This window comes from Gasterosteus aculeatus, chromosome 9 (genome assembly GCF_964276395.1).
Source record: "Gasterosteus aculeatus chromosome 9, fGasAcu3.hap1.1, whole genome shotgun sequence".
Taxonomy (NCBI): Eukaryota; Metazoa; Chordata; class Actinopteri; order Perciformes; family Gasterosteidae; genus Gasterosteus; species Gasterosteus aculeatus.
The window spans coordinates 1,987,041-2,007,677 of NC_135696.1; the positions used below are offsets into that span (position 1 = coordinate 1,987,041).

At 47.0% G+C, this 20,637-nt stretch overlaps 3 protein-coding genes across 4 annotated transcripts; all 3 read left to right on the forward strand.

Annotated features, from left to right (window-relative positions):
* Positions 1 to 615: 615 nt before the first annotated feature.
* chrna9a (cholinergic receptor, nicotinic, alpha 9a) lies at positions 616 to 6,475 on the forward strand. Of its 2 annotated transcripts, XM_040187314.2 has the most exons (8): positions 616 to 2,652; positions 2,886 to 3,150; positions 3,235 to 3,380; positions 4,418 to 4,572; positions 4,661 to 4,841; positions 5,038 to 5,389; positions 5,641 to 6,158; positions 6,255 to 6,475. In XM_040187314.2, exons 2-8 carry the CDS (start codon positions 3,105 to 3,107, stop codon positions 6,423 to 6,425), a joined length of 1,569 nt encoding a protein of 522 aa, XP_040043248.2. In that variant the 5' UTR covers positions 616 to 2,652; positions 2,886 to 3,104; the 3' UTR covers positions 6,426 to 6,475. The 2 variants fall into 2 exon arrangements, with proteins under 2 accessions (XP_040043248.2, XP_077936210.1); XM_078080084.1 differs by lacking the exon at positions 616 to 2,652 and having other exon boundaries at positions 2,671 to 3,150.
* Positions 6,476 to 6,658: 183 nt separating this feature from the next.
* LOC120825606 (uncharacterized) lies at positions 6,659 to 13,182 on the forward strand. The gene is made up of 3 exons (XM_040187299.2): positions 6,659 to 6,807; positions 9,076 to 9,132; positions 9,895 to 13,182. The coding sequence occupies exons 2-3, from the start codon at positions 9,090 to 9,092 to the stop codon at positions 11,469 to 11,471; spliced, it is 1,620 nt and encodes a 539-aa protein (XP_040043233.2). The 5' UTR covers positions 6,659 to 6,807; positions 9,076 to 9,089; the 3' UTR covers positions 11,472 to 13,182.
* Positions 13,183 to 13,563: 381 nt separating this feature from the next.
* On the forward strand, positions 13,564 to 16,799 carry LOC120825612 (D(1) dopamine receptor). Its single transcript, XM_040187320.2, has one exon. The coding sequence runs from the start codon at positions 13,826 to 13,828 to the stop codon at positions 15,194 to 15,196; it is 1,371 nt and encodes a 456-aa protein (XP_040043254.2). The 5' UTR covers positions 13,564 to 13,825; the 3' UTR covers positions 15,197 to 16,799.
* The last annotated feature ends 3,838 nt before the right edge of the window (positions 16,800 to 20,637 follow it).

The following is a 20,637-nucleotide window of genomic DNA, read 5'->3' on the forward strand; positions in this document are numbered from 1 at the left end:
ACACACACACACACACACACACACACACAGGGCTGCATTAACAGACGAATTCACTGAACAGCAAACAACCGGGAAAAAAAGCCCCCCCCCCCTCTCCCCTCCTCCCCTCCCTCCCCTCTCCTCCCAACCAGCCACACAGGCGTTTCTCCCGCCTTCCGCTCCACGTCTCATGTGGTGTTCACAGCCGCTGAGGATGAGAGGCGCCATGCAGACTTTCTAAGGATACGCTGAGAAACATTTAACCACATCCCAGCACACTCACACATTACAAAGTACTGCGCCTCACTTATTCATTTATATACGGGACCTTTAGAGTGTTCTTATACTCTTACGGGTGCTTGAAACTGTGTCCGCCTGAGTTAATGTGAGACATTAATGTGAGACATTAACTCATAAAACAGCCTTCTTGTTGCGTTTAATTCAGAACCAAGTGAGTGACAAAGAGAAACGCATTGAGAGTTTAACGCGTGTGACTCCAGAGGCCTCGTCTCCCTCTCTCTCTCTCTCTCTCTCTCTCTCTCTCTCTCTCTCTCTCTCTCCCCACAACTACCTCAGTGCCTCATCCCCTCTGAAATACACACACAGACACACACACACACACACACACACACACACACACACACGCTCTACAGGGTTTAACTCAGTGCAGGTTGTTCTCATCCACTCAAGGGCTCCTGGGGTTCTGCATCCATCCATTCATCCAGGTAATTACTCAAGTGGTGTATTTAAGGTACTGAGTATTTTCATTTAGTCCTTTTAGTACAGTTTTAGTAAGTTTAGGCAAGGCAAGGCAATTTTATTTGTATAGCGCTTTTCATACACAAGGCAGACTCAAAGTGCTTCACATCATAACATTTCATACAATAAAGTGAAATAAAATGCAGGAATTAAAAGACAATTAAAAACAGCAAATACAATTATAAATTAAAATCTTATTTAAATTGTTTAATTAAAAGGCAGAGGTTAAAAGTGCAATGTAGGTCAAATTCAGCAGAAGGCGAAGCTGAACATAAAAGTTTTCAGTCTTGTTTTAAACGTGGTCAGAGTTGAGGCTTAAAGTCTTAAATCTTCAGGAAGTTTATTCCAGCTGTTTGTTGCGTAGTAACTAAATGATGCTTTCCCATGATTTGTATTTACTCTGGGCATCACTAACAGATCGGTGTCAGAAGATCTTAGTGATCTCGAAGTTTAGTAAGTCAAATATGTTTCTTGCCAGTAGGACCAGTGGATTGTTGACGAAACTGACAGAAAACTGTCCATCACACCAGAGGAATGTGTTTCACACACACACACACACACACACACACACACAGACACACACACACACACACACAGACACACACACACACACACACACACACAGACACACACACACACACACTTCCTTAGCAGTTTCTACACAGCTGCTCCCTCCACTTTTTGTCTCCGTCTCTCTTTCACGTCTCACCCTCTGAAGCTCCCCCACTCTCTTTTCCTTTCAGCCCCAGTTCCCTCCTGCGTTTGCTGCAGCAGCGTGGACGTGCACGCCTCTGACGCACGCCACCGCGTTCATTCACCACCTTTTGTTTTGCGTTTTGTACAACTTTTCAAATGTTAAACATGCAAACACACATTTTAACTGTCTGCTAACGTCTCTCTCTCTTTCGCACACGTGAGACGCACACACACACACACAAGCTCACAGACACACACGCACAAGCTCACAGAGAATAGAGATAATGATTCAAAATGATGATGAAACGCTCCTTTTTAGTCGTATTCTGGCACAAAGGCACTATTTCACTTTCTTTTCAAACAAACACGCAAACACACACAGTCACAAACAGCAATGCGCACACACAGGAAGCACCTGTCATACGCGAGCTGAGCACCACAGAAACTGTGTGACACATTACAGTAGCACTCTGCAGGGTAACATAGAACCGTGTTTCTGATGTTTCATGATAAAGTTTCTGATTCTCCTCAAGGAGCCCGTCGGCCTCGGCTGAAGTGAACTAATTTCATCAGAAGAAAATATGACAAAGACAAATAAAGACTTTTGAAGAAGACCATTACGTTTTGTTGAAGAGGTTTTTACTGCAACTGCCCCCCGAGCCTTTAAGAAAACATTTGGCCCCAAAGACTGTACTGTAACATCTACATTCTATTTAAATATTTCACGCTGCAAAAAACTTGAAATATGAAAAATATATCCCATGTAACATGAAATATTTGTGTATATACACTCTGCAATGATATCATTAGACACACACACACACACACACACACACTGACGTGTGATGAATCCAGCATAGAGCTCAGACGTGTGAAGGCCAAACATTTACAGTAAAATAATACAAATTATAAATTGTGCATCATACAACCAACATTATATGCATGAAATTGAAGCATGATAGTGGATAAAAAGGCTTTCAAAAAGAAACGTAAAAACCCACACGCTCCACACACGCTCCAAAGGTCTATTAGTCTGTGATCGCTTTGACATCCGGCAGACGCTCTCATCTCTGATCGACACCCAGAGCTCATCGTCACCGTCCTACAGTCACACACTGCTTACAGGGCGACTCCTGACTCTGCATCCGTGTGAAGGTCATCGCCTGTCCAGCGCGTCACGACATACGCGTGGGCTCATATTGAACAACCAGAGCAAAGGTAAGAAAGTGCCTGAGTGTGTGTGTGTGTGTGTGTGTGTGTGTATGACTGACACATGTCGCCGGCTGTGTTATTCCGTACGGTTCAGTGTGTGTGTGTGTGTAGTACATTGTGGCCATGTACAAAAGCAGATAGCGACGCAGGCATCACGTTTCCCCCGGTACGTGTTTGTTATGTGATCCTGCAATGTACCCGTGTGTGTGTGTGTGTGTGTGTGTGTGCGATAACCCCAGGTCCTGTTCCACGGCAGCGATGGACGTCTAACAACTAGCAGAGCACCCAGAGCTTCTGAAAGGATGTGCTGTGAGGTGGTGAGAGTTCTCCGTGGTCTCGCTCAGCGTCTGCAGGGGTGCACGGAGATCACGACACAGTGACGCTGTAGTCTGGACGCAGGCCGCCCGGGAAAAACTTTTCCCTGGATAATTCATCCCTCGGCAGGTGGCTGGTTGGAAATGAGGAGGGCAGCGCTGGTGGTTTGGATCGGCCTTTTGGTGCAAGGTCAGTTCTGCTTATATGTTTATATCGTGAAGCCGACTCTGACCTTAGTTCACATTTGCTGTCGTACCCACCTGCATTCCTCAGTGTCCCACGGTGCTCAGGGACATTATGCCCGCAAACTCCTGGCGGACCTGATGGAGGACTACTCCAACGCTCTGAGACCGGTCGACGACACGGACAAAGCTCTCAATGTCTCCCTGCAGATCACCCTGTCGCAGATCAAAGACATGGTGAGTGGTGGGGAACCTCTACGTGGACATTCGGCTTTTGGTCGTCACCATCTGTTTTTTTTTGCAACCAGAATTGATGAGAGAGCTGTATTGGATGTACAAACCAAATGTCACAATTAACTTTGAAGGGGTTAAAGTTCAAAGACGCTAACTCTGATAGCAACGGGTCAATTAGCGCTTTATGGTCCACCATCTAAATGTATCACGATTTACTGAGTTAACATCATGCTGTATGGACAAAGACTTGATATTAGAGACCATAAAGCCATGTTTACCACGTTTACTGAGGGAATAAATCAAGAGAGAAGTAGTCATTTCCCCATAGACTTCTATGCAATCAGTCATCGTTTCGTAAGCAGACAGGTCGCCCCCTGATGGCCAGTAGAGAGAATGCAAGTTTAAGACACTGCATCATTAGGTAGTATCGTGATTATAGGTATAAATATACTAGTGCTGGGCACGTTAAAGCATTATTATTGCATTAGCGCATTAGTTCACAGCTTTTTACTCTAGCAGCTCTAAAATATACACACATGGCTACAATTCCCATTGATATGTGTGAAAAGGTTTGACAAAACACAATTTCCAAGTCAAGTCCAAGAGTTATAAAATGAAAAGCAAATGTGCAAATAGACAATGTAGTTACAGAGTTGTATATATTTTTGAGCAGGCGCCTGAAAAATGTTTTATCTTGGTTGACAAAATCACATATTAAATACAATAAATCTCAAACAAATGGTTTGGGGAATTATAGGAAGACGTGGATCAGAATCTGTTGATGTGGTTGCAATTTACATTCATAGTTCATTTAAAAAAATGCCTCAGACTCCCATTGTAATGCAATTCTTGCAGGAAAATGTTGATCTGCAATCTCTTATTTTGTTGTTCAGACCTATAAACATGGACAATCTATACTACATGAGAGACCCACAATCCCAGCAGCAAAAGATACACCAACACATTTTGTATCCCTCTCCGATTGAGATCTTATCCTCCCTTTTACCCTTCTCTCTCTTTAAATATTCTTGCGTCTGCAGGATGAAAGGAACCAGGTGCTGACCACGTACTTGTGGATCAGACAGGTCTGGCATGACGCCTACCTGAAGTGGGACAAGGAGGACTATGACGACCTTGAGATGATCAACATCCCCAGCGACCTGGTTTGGAAGCCCGACATCGTCCTCTACAACAAGTCGGTACCGATTCACAGTGCACGCACGACGCAGCAGTTTGTGTTTGTCTCGCTGACACGTGTCGTCCCCTCGGGCTTCGCTGCGTAGGGCGGACGAGGATTCTGCAGGTGAATCCAGCACTAATGTCAAGTTGCGTTATAATGGAGAGATCGTCTGGGACTCTCCGGCGATCACAAAGAGCTCCTGCGTGGTGGACGTCTCCTACTTCCCCTTCGACTGGCAGCAGTGCAAGCTCACCTTCGGCTCCTGGACCTACAATGGCAACCAGGTGTGTTTAAGCAGCCCTGGAGGGGGAGGAGGCACACGTGTCTGGTTTGAATCAGTTGATAAGTTGTTTATGAGACTTTATATACTTGAAGAATCTCCAGCAGCCACAGACTGTATGCAAAAAGTGAACGTAGTCACCGTGGCGTCACCCATTGGTTTGCGGACAGGCTTTATTCATTCTTGCGTCCCCTGGGCAGGTGGACATCAGTTTGGGGATGGACAGCGGTGACCTGTCGGACTTTGTGGAGAACGTTGAGTGGGAGTGTCACGGCATGCCAGCGGTCAGAAACGTCAAGATGTACGGCTGCTGCTCGGACCCTTACACCGACATCACCTACACCCTGCTCCTGAAGCGCCGCTCCTCTTTCTACATCTTCAACCTGCTCCTGCCCTGCTTCCTCATCTCCTTCCTGGCCCCGCTGGGCTTCTACCTGCCGGCCGACTCGGGGGAGAAGGTTTCCCTCGGGGTGACGGTGCTGCTGGCGCTCACCGTGTTCCAGTTGTTGGTGGCTGAGAGCATGCCCCCCGCGGAGAGCATGCCCTACATAGGTCCGAATGATCCTTCCTGCCTTTGTTTACAGAAAGTCTTAATTTTCTGTCGAGATTTGACTTCTGATTTTTTGGCTTAATGTCTAATCCGTTTGATTTATGTCATACTGTTGACTTGCTGTGAGTGATATAAAGATGCACAAGGGACAAGAGACTTCCATGGCATGAATTCCCTGATCATTGCTATTTTATGTCAATACAGTCACAGCCGTTGTCTGTCTTCATGAATCTGTGGTGGTCCTCTCCTCCAGGGAAGTACTACATCGCCACCATGACGATGATCACAGCCTCCACGTCCCTCACCATCTTCATCATGAACATTCATTTCTGCGGCGCCGAGGCCAAGCCGGTCCCTCACTGGGCCAAGGTGCTCATAATAGACTACATGTCCAAAATCTTCTTCGTCTACGAGGTGGGCGAGAACTGCACCACGCCAGAGAGTGAGAAGGAGCCCGCGAACAACGACCATTTCCCCGACTACCCCGACGGCGGCGACCCGTACGAGTACAGCAACGGCCACGCCGTGCCTCGCCGCGGCAGGCACCACGGAAGCCACGCGAACGGCAATGCCAACAATAGCCGCCACCAGTACAGCAGTCGCGCCGCCGGGCCGGAGAGGGGCGAGAGCGAGAGAGGCCACCCGGCACCTCCTCATCCGCCCAACCTCCGGCACCTGAACGGCGGGCCGAAGGAGCAGCTGCTCTACCCCGCGGCGAAACTCCAACTCCCAGCCTGCCCCTGCCGCTGCCCCGGCCTGCAGCACAGGCAGGTGCGTCCACCGCGGCATCTCTGATTACCCACGTGTCCGATTACCCCCGTTCTCCTACAGTTTCTTGAAGCGCCCGCTCTGGTGTCTCGTCCTCAGGTGGTGAGAAACATCCAGTACATCGCCAACTGCTTCCGCGAGCAGAAGGCCACGTGCGTCAAGGCCGCAGAGTGGAAGAAGGTCGCCAAGGTGATGGACAGGTTTTTCATGTGGATATTCTTCGTCATGGTCTTCCTCATGAGCATCCTCATCATCGCCAAGGCGTCCTGACAGCCCCCCGCCGTCGTCTTTTTACCACACGGGTGACTTTCGTCCTCCCGTCACCGCCGGAGCTCACCGCTACTCAAGTTATCCTCGTTTTTACTGTGACGCAACACCAGGCAACTGTTTTATACGTGTGTCAGCATTATGTTGTGTGTGTGTCTGTGTGTGTGTGGGTGGGTCCTCCGTTTAACGTGGGGAGCTCATCAAAGCCTCTCGCTGCGTTACCTTCAGGAGAGTTTGCACGTGCACGGACTCTCCATTATGGATGATCGTCCAGCGATAGGCGTCTCATTACCGACGTCACATTTAAGGGCCAACGGATGATGTTTTTTCCAGACTCAGTTACACTGAGAGGCCCAGCAGATTGGAGACACGCCAGCTGAATAAGGTAACAGAAGTAATAGATACCAGCATGGATTCAAAACGCTGATTACTTTACATTTACACAATTATTTGTTTGGAGTAACAGGTTTTCTGAAAATGGTACGTTTACAAAAGTCTACAAATGTAAATAGACTTTGAGAGAAAGAGTGAATTATCTCTTTTCCTACTCATCTTTTAAAAGATATATTTAGAGCGTAAAGCCTTTTACTACCTCCAGAGTGCAAACGGTCAATGTGCTGTACCTTTGTCATCTTAACTTTCCACTCATTGCTCCAGTAAAAAACTGTTTCCAGTTTGCGTTGTGTTACAAATCTCTTTTGTTTTACACCATACATCTGTCCACTTCTGTATTTGTTTGGCTGAAAAACTCGTTGTCATTGCTTCATACACTTTTGGGACACGTGTTTTGGGAAATCATTCTGCTTTATCATTTTGGAAAAGATAAATCAATAACAACAGCAACATGAAGGTGAGAATGAGCATATATGTACTTTTAAGGATACTGAAATGTATGTAACTGTTGCAATTGTTACACAACATTGAGGACACACACACACACAGATGACAAATGTGATGCTTTACAAACACTTAAGAAAAATAACAGCAGGCAGGCGATTGAGTGAACCTGGTTTAGTTCATTAAATGCCTCTAATCTATAATCTATAATCCAGATATGATGGAATTACAGACTAAACAGTTACTGAATCAATTGTACATGCAAAGCAAAAGAGAATATATACGTACGTTTATTTAGACGGCCCCTTATAAACAGATATAATGTAACATCTGCCAAGTTTATTAGATCCTCTTCTTGGGCTGTGAGATGTAACAGTACTTTTAATGGTTTGAAATGCAGGCAAAAGAAGCTATATTCTTCTCTTTCAAACCACTGCTTTCCCAACTATTCACTGCAGACAATTCATTGTTACATCAAGCATTAGTTTGAAAATAATCCTTACAATAGATTCCTCCACTGAGCCTTTTTATTTAAGATTTGATTGTGACTGTGGATACAGCAAAAGAGAACAAAAATAACGTTCTAACAAACGTATTGTGCCTTGAGTAGAATTAATGTCTTAGCGCCTAGTTTGGGTCATTTAATATAATTTCTGATCCACTAATAAAAGATTCAGCCAACAATCAGAATTATGCCAAGTTGTGAATCCTAAGGCAGCATTTAAATATATTTAAGTAATAACAAATTGTTATATAATGGTAACATCAGTTTAAATGGTCCTATTAATCAGTGCTGTAGTGTCAGTGGCACAACATTATTGATCGGTTTCTGCAGCGCATCATGATAGAAACAATCAATAACTTGTCTGTTAGGTGGAATTGCACAAACTGACCTCTGCTTCCGTCTGGTGGAGTTTGTAAACCGATACGCACCGTGCAGGCTTCATGTATGAACTCATGAAGGAGGGGACTGAACTCCATGTTCATAGCATTTAATATTTGCAACTATCATCCTTTTACCGACTGGTTATGGCAATTTTAACTTTCATAATCAGAACAGTATTTGGCTCGAAAGGTGAGGAGCTAACCTGTACTTTGTCACCGAGAATCACCTGAAAACATTACACGATGATTTTTATTAATACTTTTACTAGAATATTAGCTAAAAACAAGCCATTTAGGACCCAGTGCTGTTACCTCACTTGATGTTCTGGGGTAGGCTTACTCAAATCTACAAGTCCACAACCACAACCACGAGGCTGACTTGTTTTGTAGTGTTGCAGGAGAACATGGTGAAATTAGCAAACCTGCAGAAGTTAGTTTCTCAAATGTCTGTTTGGATACCCGATAATGTGACAAGATGACATTTATCCTGAAAATGAAGCCACTACTCCAAAGTGAGTTGTGTTCTTCCACTGTTTTCCTTTGCTTGGTCCCCGACCAACGCAGTGACGTAACCATGACGTTAGCTGCAAAGGGTCTATTGATCCGTGGTTCTTAATGACAACCAATCACTTCTAAGATAAAGAAACACAACCAGTCTGTTGGACTTTGACTACACACCACAAGCCCCTCTTGCACAGTAGACTCTCCCTGCTTCCCAGATCTTTGCCTCAGATGAACCATGACCTCCTCAGAGATATAATCTGGGTGTCAGAGACAGACTATTGCTCCGCGTCATATCAGGACTTGTATTTGAAACCCGGTGATGGTGATGGTTAGAGTTCAGAGGGGGATTAACACGTCACAGGGTTGGACACGCCCACAACGTTGGGATCTATATAGTGATGTACTCTTTTGTTCTTGATTCACGAAGCGACCAGAATCAGCATGTCCTCCATCAGCAAGCAGCTGTCTTCTATCAGCTGTGCCGGTAAGTGGAGATTTATTTTTGTTTCTATGATCGCATCCTTTCGTCTTGCTTTCGCTTGAACTGGGGCTGAAACAATCAGATTTTCACGACTTGATTGTTGTGGCCAAAATAATTCACGATAACGGCGTCGCCCTGTTAAAGCAATGAGGTACGAGAGGCTGTACTTTATCGTCCAATAATGTAACAGTTCAGGGGCGTTGTTAGGCCCAACGCGCAGCGCAGGGCAACCCTCGAACAGTTACAAGTACTGCCTCAAGTACCTCATTGCTTTTATAATACGGTTACCAGCAGAATTATGAATAGTAAGTAAATAGCTGCCTTTCACCTCAAAATAGTTGTAGCCACCAAACGTTGTGTATCTCATTCCAGTAGTGGAGAGAAAAAATATCCCCGGTATGTGCATGTAAACAGCATTGGGTCCGACACCACCTCATTCATCGCTCAGGACGTCCACCGTAATTGTCCGGTTGCAAAAGCTCACATTGCCGGAAATCGATCATTTGTGGGATTTCCAGGGTTTTTTTCGGCGATCACCACCGAGCTAAAAGCTAACGGTCGCGCAAAATCTAACCTGTTACTGTGAGTGCGCAGTGATACAGAACACTCGGGTCAATGTGAACAGCAATGATGCCCCCCTGAGGGGCTCAACGCTCAACCAATCAGAACGCTCATCTACCCGTATTATAATCATGGATATTTTGATTTTATCACCTGTGTATTATTGAGATGTTTTGAAAAATGTATTTTTTTTTCTCTTTTAAGGCAAGAGGCCTTCTTCCTCCTCGGCTGAGATCCGATTGGTTTTGCTCGGGGAGACTGGCAGCGGGAAAAGCTCCACCGCCAACTCCATCCTGGGTCGTAAGGTCTTCGACTCAAAGGTTAGCAGCTCCTCCGTCACCCGACGTTGCTGCGCTGTCTCTGGAGAGTTTCGTGGGCGACACTTGAAGATCCTGGACACTCCGGGTCTTCTGGACACCAATCAGACCCCACAGGAGGTGCAGAAGGAGTTGAGGAGGAGCGTTAGCCTCCTGTACCCCGGCCCCCACGTGTTCCTTCTCGTTATCCAGATTGGGAGGTTCACCCAGGGGGCGAATGAGGCGCTGCGGCAGATAAAACAGGCGATAGGTTTCCATGCTTTGAATTTCTCTGTCGTGGTTTTTACCCACGGAGACCTTCTGGAAGAGAGGACCTCCGTTAGGCATTGTCTCATAGACATGTCCAAGGATCTAGCCGAGCTGGTGGGCGGATGTGGGGGCAGGTACTGTGTCTTCAACAACCAGAGTTACAAGAAGGACCAGGTGTCAGAGCTGCTTGTCTTGGTGGACAACATGATGCAGGGTAATGGAGGAACGTGCTACGGCAGCAAGATGCTCCAGAAAGCAGAGGAGGATCTGGCTCGGGAGCTGCAGGAGGAGAGGCGGCTGCTGATTGAGAAGGAGGAGCTGCTGACAAACAAGCAGGCGGTGGCCGTAAGAGAGTTTTATGAAAAAGAGCTAGAGATGGTTGAGCAAAAAAACAAGAGGGAGATGGAAGAGATAGAGAAAAAACAGGAGCTGGAGCAGCAGAAGGGGGAGAAAATGGCAAAAGATCTGCAGGAGGCCTTTAGACGAGTGGTGGAGGACTATGACAAGAAGGAGAAGGAGGGGAGGATACAGGAGATGGTGAGAGTGATGGAGATACGCAGAGAGGAGGAGGAGAAGAGGGCCTCTCTTCAGGAAGCGCTCGACAAAGTCACTAAAAAACTTGAGGAGCAGGAAGAACAGGTGCAGAGAATGAGGAGAGCAATGGAGGAGAAGATCCAAAAGGACGAAAAGAAGGAGCGGGAGAGGGAACTTCTGCAAATACAGAAAGAGCAGGCCATCAGGCACAGGGAGGAGACGAGGAGAGACGCTCTGGAGAAAGAGCTGGATGAAGTCACCCAGTGCTTGGAGGAGCAGAGCAGGAGGGAGGGGGACAGGAAAAAGCAAATGGAGGAATTGCTCCGACATGAGAGAGAGGAGCGCAAAAGAGAAAAGGAGATTCAGCTGGAGAATCACCGAGCGGAGAATGGGAGAGCCGTGGCCCTCAAGCGCGAGCTGAAACTGGCCAGGGCGGAGGTTGCGCAACGCAAAGTGAGTGAGGAAAACCTCAAGAGACAGCTGGAGGAGATCCTGCGGAGGGAGAGGAAGGACAAGGAGATGCATACTCTGAAGAAGCAGTTGTGCAACCAGACGACCCATAAGAAGTCTGCGCAAAGACACGGCACAATGACGACCGTAGCTGGATATGCGCAAGAAATGGGACTGGTGGGGCTGAACGCAGCTTTAGAGAGTGTCAAAGCCCCCTGCTGCATACAGTAACACGGACATACTGCGGATGATTCGTCATTTTAAAGCACAAATAAACTCACTGTTGCTGTGATCTTTTCGTGCACGTACTTCATGCAAAAAGTACCACATATTGTGAGCTCAGAATGGTTACTATTATTAGATTTAACCTTTAATTCCCACTTGGAAAGGGCATTTAAATGAAAGCAATGGGATTTCAACAAAACAGATTTAATTCCAGTGTGTCCTAAATCAGCGAATGTACAAAAATAGTACACTCTCAAAATCCCAGAGATAATCTGATTATCAACTCCCACCCTCTGGTTTGACCCGCCTGCCTCTGTCTCCACGATCTGGATGTGTATTCAAACAAAACCCTGCAGCCATTAAAGATCAAATATGGCGTGCGGTGCTATTTTAAGTGCTCCTCACCGGTGCTTCAACTTCAGCTGGGCCATCTGGTCCTGCCCCCGGGGCAAAAGGATCTGCTTTTATCCACAGCAGCGTGTCCTGTGTGTGTGTGTGTGTGTGTGTGTGCATGAGAGGGAGAGAGAGAGAGAGAGAGAGAGGGGGAGAGAAAGCTGTCCATGGTAAATGATTCTACTACAAACAGCTGGTTAGCTCATATGAGCATAAAGTCTGGAAAGGAGGGTAAGCAGCCTCGATCAGTCTGAGGTAAATAGATTACTAGCAAAATGATGTGCTGGTAAAGCTTTAGCTGTTAGGCTGACATTCACAAGATCACAATAGAACAGGATAAAGTTCCTTCTGCGCCTAAAGGAGGCTTGTGTTAGTTACTTTTCCAAAGTCCGTGCGGCATTTAACGGTCGGCACGACCCCAATCCAGAAAGTTCCACACGAGTACCTGATATATTTTGAATATTTTATACAAGTGATGTGAAAGGCACATCTGACAAGATAAGATAAGAGAGTGCAAAATATACTAAATGTGATGTAGACTGAAATATATATATATATACACATTTTTAACTCTAAGCTGGTGTTTCTATTCTTCCAATCTTGTCAATGTGAAATCAACACTCAACTCGGAATAAGTGTCAAAAATGCTCAGTGTTAAATACACTGTACAGTTAAACCCAACACCAAGGAGTGTGAAGTCCTTGACACTGGATAATGACTCCGGCTCTTTCGTACAATTGACTCTGTAACAGCTGAATCAACTTTTTGCAGCGTGATTTCAACTCTGCACTTTTGCCAAACACCACAGAATTAACTTTCGCTGTGCAGGTCGTGACCTGCGAGTTGGTCGCAGCAAATGTTGTTAAGATCACCAAATATTTTCACAGAATTTCATCCATAGTATTTTGTTTAACATTTATATATTCGGTGCACCATTTTGAATATTCCCTATTAGTTCACATCCTCCTCAGTGCAGCTATTCATAACCCCCTCAAGTTAGTAATAAAAGACATACAAAATAAACCTACAGACCGATTCCAACACATTGTGGCCTTTCCTTCTTGAGAAGAGCTCCATTTCGAGTAGGATGTAGGATGGCTGAACATTGTGCCTGATGTGTTGCTGTCTTGACTGACGTCTGATGTCCCAGAATGCTGTGCGGAAGTCCCTTTGGTCCTGGTGAGAATGTTAACCGTACTCAGAAGTGTCACTGCATGTCCGGTTTGGTGTGCTGCTCGTGCTGATTTTGAATATTCTGTTTTTACTTTTTCAAGTTGGGCTACAGCCGGTTTCCCTGTTCATCAATAAAAGGATAAAAAAGCCAGTCGATGTGTCGAGCTTCAAATATCTGTTAAAGCAGAAAGCAGAAAAAGGAAGCGGAAAGGAAGTGAGGTGTAAAGAATGACATCATCTTATATGACTTATCCTCCTCTCAACCACGTGGTGTGATGAACATATGAGTTCTCTCTCTCTCAATGTTTAACTTATGTTACTGTCCAGCATTACCTTGATGTGGATCATTCAATATGATAAATAATCGTTCTATGTGTAATATTGCGAGATCACGTTGCATTTTGCCACAGTGCTGAATTATAACGCGCTCTTTCGGAAAAGTGCTGAAAAAAAATAAAAAAAGAAGAAGTGATTCCTGCAGCCTAACGTCGCCCTGTCAACATAACTAAGTAAAAAAACACAAAAGCTCCTATTGAAAAGGCCTTTGTCTCCTCTGTCAAACTTCTGTGCGCTGTGCGCGCTGTCGGGCACCAGCTGGCGGTGCGCGTGTTCACCGGAGTAAATCTGCGCTGCGCTCGGAGCGGCGGCACAGATCAGTCCGCATGGAGCAGGATGCGCGCTCAGCACTCTAAAGGGACTCTGTTTTTTCTTTTTTTTTCTCTCTTAATGGAACGAACGGATGGATTTATCCTCTTCATTCTAGTCTGTCAGATGGCGGAGCGCGGGACCGGGCGATGACCAACACGACCGCCTTGGCTCTAGGAGCCGGCAGCCAGGAGGAGTTACCAAAGCACCGAGCGCTCACCGCCTGCGTCCTGGCGGCGCTCATCGTCTGGACGCTTCTCGGCAACTTCACGGTGTGCGTCGCCGTCTGTCGCTTCCGGCACCTGCGCGCCAAAGTGACCAACATCTTCATCGTGTCCCTGGCCCTGTCGGACCTCCTGGTCGCCGTGCTGGTGATGCCGTGGAAAGCCGCGGCCGAAGTTGCCGGCTTCTGGCCGTTCGGCGACTTCTGCAAGACCTGGCTGGCCTGCGACATCATGTGTTCCACTGCCTCCATCCTCAACCTGTGCGTCATCAGCGTGGACCGATACTGGGCCATCTCCAGCCCGTTCCTCTACGAGAGGAGCATGAACAAGAAGGTGGCCTCTGTGATGATCGGCGTGACCTGGACGGTCTCCGTGGTCATCTCCTTCGTGCCCGTGCAGCTGAACTGGCACCGCGCGGACGCGGATGACCCCTCGGTGGGGGAGGTCACCGGCGGCGTCGGCGGGAGCTGTGACTCCAGCCTGAGCCGCACGTACGCCATCTCCTCCTCCCTCATCAGCTTCTACATCCCCGTGGCTGTCATGATCGTCACCTACACCCGCATCTACCAGATAGCCCAGATGCAGATCCGGATGATATCCTCCCTGGAGCGGGCGGCGGAGCACGCGCAGAATTGCCGCTCGAGCGTACCTGAGCTGTGCCCTCACCTGTGCGCGGAAATAGGCGCCAGCTCCTATCAGTCGCGCGTCAGCGTTCATCCCGAGTCTCGGCGCCCCGCGGAGTCGCACCGGGAGCTCAAGGTCTCCATCAGGAGCGAGGCAAAGGTCCTCAAGACTCTAGGCATCATCATGGGTGTTTTTGTGTGCTGCTGGTTGCCGTTCTTTGTGCTGAACTGCGCACTGCCCTTCTGCCCCGGGCCAAAGGCCCCGGGATCCCGGCGCGGGCCCTACTGCGTCGACGAGAAAACCTTCGACGTCTTCGTGTGGATCGGCTGGAGCAACTCGTCCCTCAACCCGGTCATCTACGCGTTCAACGCAGACTTCAGAGACGCCTTCCTGCGCCTGCTGTGCTGCCGCGGGCGCGGCTGCCTGACCGCGGCGAGCGAAGCGGTGGGCACGGCGATGGCGAGCAACGAGGCCGGACGCACGAGGCGCGAGAGCCGGCCGAGCGCCAAGCCGGACGTCTCCTGCGCCACGACGGTCCGGGGGAGCGAGGACAGCGGGAACGCCAACGTGACGGTGCTGTACCACAGGGGCACCGCGCCGGAGCCGGCGAGGGGCACCGCGCCGGAGCCGGCGACGGACACCGAGGAGGGCCTGACGCGGATACCGATGTGAGAGACACCGCGCGTGGAAGGGACACGGGACACGGCAGGCGGGACAGGCGTGAGCCCCAGATGTAGGACACGGAAGGACACGAGGAGACGTGAAGCAAAACGTAGTCCAGAGGTCATCAGTGTTTACCACAAAACGCTTCATTAGATTACACGTCACCAAATGTCAGCATCGTGTTTATTCTTAGCCCTTGAATCAAGTTGAAGAGAAACTCTAAAGCAGAGAAAGCGTATTCATGTAGTTGGCCCGTGGGTGCAGGACAGTCAAAGTCTTGAATCAAGCCTCTCTGCTGTGCATTGTGGGAACTATTGTGTGCATGATCGGGTTTTCGGTGGCAAACGAGTTTCCCCCCATGGGGATTTAAAAAGCTTTTCTAATCTAATTCTAATCTAATCTAAAACTGGGACAGGTGCCATCCCTCTTTCCCCTCGTTCATGCTTTTTTGCATAGTGTTCAGATTATTAATTGCTGTTGTCCCTTGACTTTGCATTCACATTTAACGTGCATATGTAATTCTCAGCTGTCAGAGGTCAGCATTTCTCTGAATCAACTTGAATTATGTAACCGACTCCCATTAGCAACCGTCAGCTGATGTGCCATTTCATGTGGATGCACTCTGCACTCCCCCTCCCTCCCCTCCCTCCCCCCACCTTTATCCACTGAAAGAAACAAACATGAATTATTTGTGAAGGTTGTTCCTGTGAAAGACGCCCCGACCCGGCGGGAACACGGAAGCGTTCATGGCGACAGCGCCACTCCGGTCTACATCTGTTCTCCTCCGTTTAATGAGACTCCCTCGTTAGTCCCGAATGTGGAAGTGTGTGTACGGCCTCCAGGAACCTCACGTCTCAACGGGGGGTCGACCGGATTCATGATTCCAGCGTCAAGTACCGTGGTTGGGTTTAAATCACTATTACAGGCCGCAGAGCAAACGTGGTCTCTGGACTTCAGGTGCTGCATACGTTGCACTCGTTCCAATGGAGAACCAAAGTCACACCAACACGGCGATAGTCAGACACGGCGTGGTTGGATACTCGTCTTGCATATAGACTGTTGCTCCTATTGGTTTTTTCAACCAACACACGGTTTCATTCGTCGAGTATTAAAGTCACACAAATCCATGCTGTGACTTCCCAATTCGTTTCATGGATTATGGGATAGAGGTTTTGAGTGGAGTTTGAGTTTTCTCATTATGTACACATACTTTCTTTTTATCAGTGCAACAACTGATAGACTGCACCGATTTCTCATTTCACTGGAAAAAATATGCAGTTATCCATTTATTGTCTGTCATACACCAGTGCTAACAAGTCTGCGTTCACGCAGGCATGAGAAAACAGCGAGACTTGCAGCGTACCTTTACCTGTCTGCAGAGCGGAAGCGTGTTCAGGGTTTGTGGAGTCATATGGCTGCAAGATATCCATCAGCCTGTAGGCATCTCCTACTGTATGCGAGAATAGCCACCATACCAAAGAGGATTAATAAAACACAGGTGGAATACATTTTTAAATATACGTCGTCGTCTGCAAGTCACTGAAAGTCATCGCTGTTCAGAGAGCTCGGGGGTCCGTCCCCTGAGGAGCAATAAAAGAATTATATCATTCAATATTGACTGATGGCTCCGCTGGTCTCATTGCGCCGCCGTGTCCTTTCTCGTGTCAACCAAGAAGGAGCTTACTTCATCATCTTTGTTCGCCTGGGGAAAGTTTCAGTGGGACAAACCCGCACCCCTCTAATGTGTGAGAGTTAAGAAAGGCCAGCGAGAGAGAAACAGAGATGCAACGATCAATTTGTCAAGCTCTACTTAGTTTTCATCCAGGTCACAGTTCCTCGCTGAAGCAGCAGCGCGGACAAGAATTTCTTAAGTAGAGCCAGGAGACAAATTCAACGATTCAATGCTTCATGCAGAAAAGCACCTCGCTAACGCCAGAGGAGTGACAACTATAATAACATAATTCACAAAATGCATTCCGTCTTATTCCCAAAGAGACAATTTTGAAAGATGAAAATTTGACCGGATCTAATATGAAAAATGTTTTCCACATCCTTATGAATATCTAATTGAATGAAAAATGTGCCCTTATAGAAACCGACTAATGGATTTGATGTGACTTTGCTCTTCCTTCTCCACTGATCCAGTTTGTGATGTCTCTCCGTCTGAAAGTCCTTATAATCCCTCACATTTGGGTGTCTTTGGGGACATGGGATCAGGTCGCGGCATTGTTTTTCTGCAGTAATCCTGGTCCCTTATCTTTGAATAAATAATAATACATAAAGAAAACATGCAGTAGAATTTAGTCCTGGCTTAATCATGCCTATAAGCACACAGGCCTTCTATGAAGGATCCAAGACAAACCTGAGAAGTGAACACTCTCCATTCATGAGTGTGTGGTTTATTTATTTATGTGTGTGTGTGTGTGTGTGTGTGTGTGTGTGTGTGTGTGTGTGTGTGTGTTCACCTCAATGAATCAGGTTCCGGCAGAAAAGTGAATCAGGTCGGATTAGATTTGCAAACCAGACACCACTGATAAAGAATTCGGAGGCAGAAGGGTGTGTGTGTGTGTGTGTGTGTGTCTGTGTGAGAGCATGAACTATGAGTAAAAGAGGGCAGAGATAAAACATGAGGATTTCGGTTAGAAATATGGAGAAAGGAGAATTACAGGTTCACAAACAATGAACTCCTGCATGTTGGTGATGGCTTCAGCTTTTACTCTGAGCCAGTGGAAGTGCAGCGTTTGACCCTGGAACGAGGTCGCTTAGCTTCTATCAAACCATGACAACTCAAACCGAGGGGAGAGATACGGACGCTTTTATTTGATATTACTAAATTGCATTAGTTCATTTTCAGATTTGTTCAATTTTTGTTTTATTATATTATGTTATTAAGTTAATGTTCAACACATCGAGTCGATTCCATTCTCGCATGAAGTATGAGGATATCGTCTTCATTGTAGACCGTAAGTGCACTCATGTTAATGAATTCACTCGAACCATAAAACATTTACATTGTGACACACAGATTCACATAGAGATGATCCATTCTTCCTCACTGGAAGAGGTTGACGAACGCTCAAACAAATATGTCCGAGGGGTTTAAACGAAGGCAGGACGATTTATCAAAAGACTTCATCAACAAGATGAGAGCATGTGGCCGGAGCAGCTGGAAGGGCACAGCTGGCTGCCGCTTCTCGTTCCTGCTGCCGCGTGGAGCAGCTGAATTATTTGTGAACGCTTCTAACAGTGTCCGTCTAGCTTCTAAAAATAGACCAGAGACACACAGGGAGAAAAGGAGTCGTTGCTGTTGGAGTCTCACAGGTCAGAGAACAATCCGGAGGCATCCAAGGGCACAGTGCAGCCCGACAGCGGGACTCGGATACGGTCGGCTTAGTGGTGTTGGAGGATTTGAGATGAATAAAAGAAAATCAGAAGTTGTATTTGTAAAAGTGCACTTTCACATTGTGATTAGTCAAGATAGAAAACTGTATCATAAAAGAATGAAACTCATTGAGAGTGTGAGATTTGTCACAAAACAGAGACATTTTGGGTGAATCACTGTACAAACCAGCTATGAGAGTCAATATTTGTACTTTTATTAAGGTGCATTTCAGGACTTGTATTTCAGCAACAGTAAAGATAACATCTACTAATTGTTTATGATTGTGAGGAGTGGGACCTTAGGACCTGGGAGCCTCCGCACAGAGCGGGAGGCTTAAACTCAAGGAGAGCCCCTCCATAGAAAGGAGATCCCGTGAGAGTTGAGCAACTCACGTTTGTTCTCGTTGTCCGGCATGTGCTGGAGTCTGGGTTGCTGTGTTTGTTGCTGGCCAGTACCGTGTGGGTGAGCAAACTATACTAAGGAGGTAGCTTGTGCAATTTTAATCTGCATCCTGTAGGCCATGGGGAAATTAATATAATGTTCTTTCCTATGGTAGAAGGTCAGACCTGAACCAGACCTGGTGAGCCCAGGGTCCTACCTGCTGGTGCACAGGTGCATTGGGCCTAGGAAGTTGGGCTTGCAAGCACATTATGCGTTTTGTAATGAGAAGGACGATGGGTACTTGGTGATTAGTGGCTGTTTTGTGCATTCCAGGCTGAACTGGTGACACGCAGTGGTCGGCAGGGCAGCCGCTGCTCTTTTTCTCCGACCATAGTTTTAGTTTAGTAATATGCTCTAGTGCCTCCATCTTGCTCTCTATTTATAGAAATAACAAACTGACATTGTGCCTTTTTGATGACCGTTGCTTCCACCTTCTCCACTTCTATTGTGTTGTGTCTTTTAACCAGGATCATTAATCGTATTTGTGTGTGTTGGTTTGTAGTGTTATTTTAGCCTTTCTTAACAGTGTGCAGTGTTTTATTGTTGGAAGTGTCATTGTTGCCCCCGGTCGATCACTACTGGTATAAATTATTTGGATGTGTTTTTATAAAGTTATTGTTTAAATAAAAGTGATATTGCACTGGACACGCAGAAGCCTCTGTCTATGATCTACCTTGTATGGGTTTTTTGGCCAGTAAGGTAATTGAATTCAGGGTCTCTCCCCTCCAAAGAGTGGCGTTGTCACGTCTGGATATTATTCCCAAAGTATTTTAAATGTCCATTTGGTCACATGATTAACAATTATCTAGTAGTGATGTGTCGTTCGTGAACGATTCGTTCATTTTGAACGAATCCTTACAAGGACTCGAGAGTAACGAGTCCTCTCAAAAAAAGATTTGTTCATTTCCTCGTGGCCACGCATCGGGACTTGCATCGGCTCAGCCAAGGAAACAAATGATTCGTTGAATGCGGGTCACGTGGAAAACAATCCTTCTGCCAACCAAGTGGTACCAGTGCTGAGCCTATGCAGGTCACGTGAAAAATGAACCATGAACGAATCATTGACCCGAAGACACGGCGTTAAACATCACCACACTGTCTGCACGAGAAGTAGAGGGTGGATACCCGACCCGAGCAAGTCGGCCCGATCCATCCACGCTCTAACGAGAAGGCTTCACGCAGCCACTGCGCGGCGACCTGCCGTCGCCAATTTAATTAAGCCGCCCGCAACTAGTGGCAGCCCTCGCACAAAGTCCTCAACTCGCCAACACTTCGACAATCCCGCACACAATCTACAAACCATAGTTGGACATCTGCAGGGAGCCGCATCACTTCACGCGAACACAGACGAGCATCAGAGACGTTAATCCAAAAAGTTTTCCAGAGTTTCTACTTGAGGCTTCGTGGACCTCTTGAGGCGTGAACGATCCTTCCGTTGGCATGACAATGCCCGCTCCACCTGATAACCCTCTCCTTACTCCAATGGTGGGGTTGTGTTTTACCAGCCAGGTGTGGCCTAAAATGATAGGAATATGCGGGGAATGGATAATCAAAAACGTTATTTATTCTGAGTGGTTACCTGACAGGAGCAACTGGACTGGTCCGGTTCTGGAGGTGACTCGTGCCA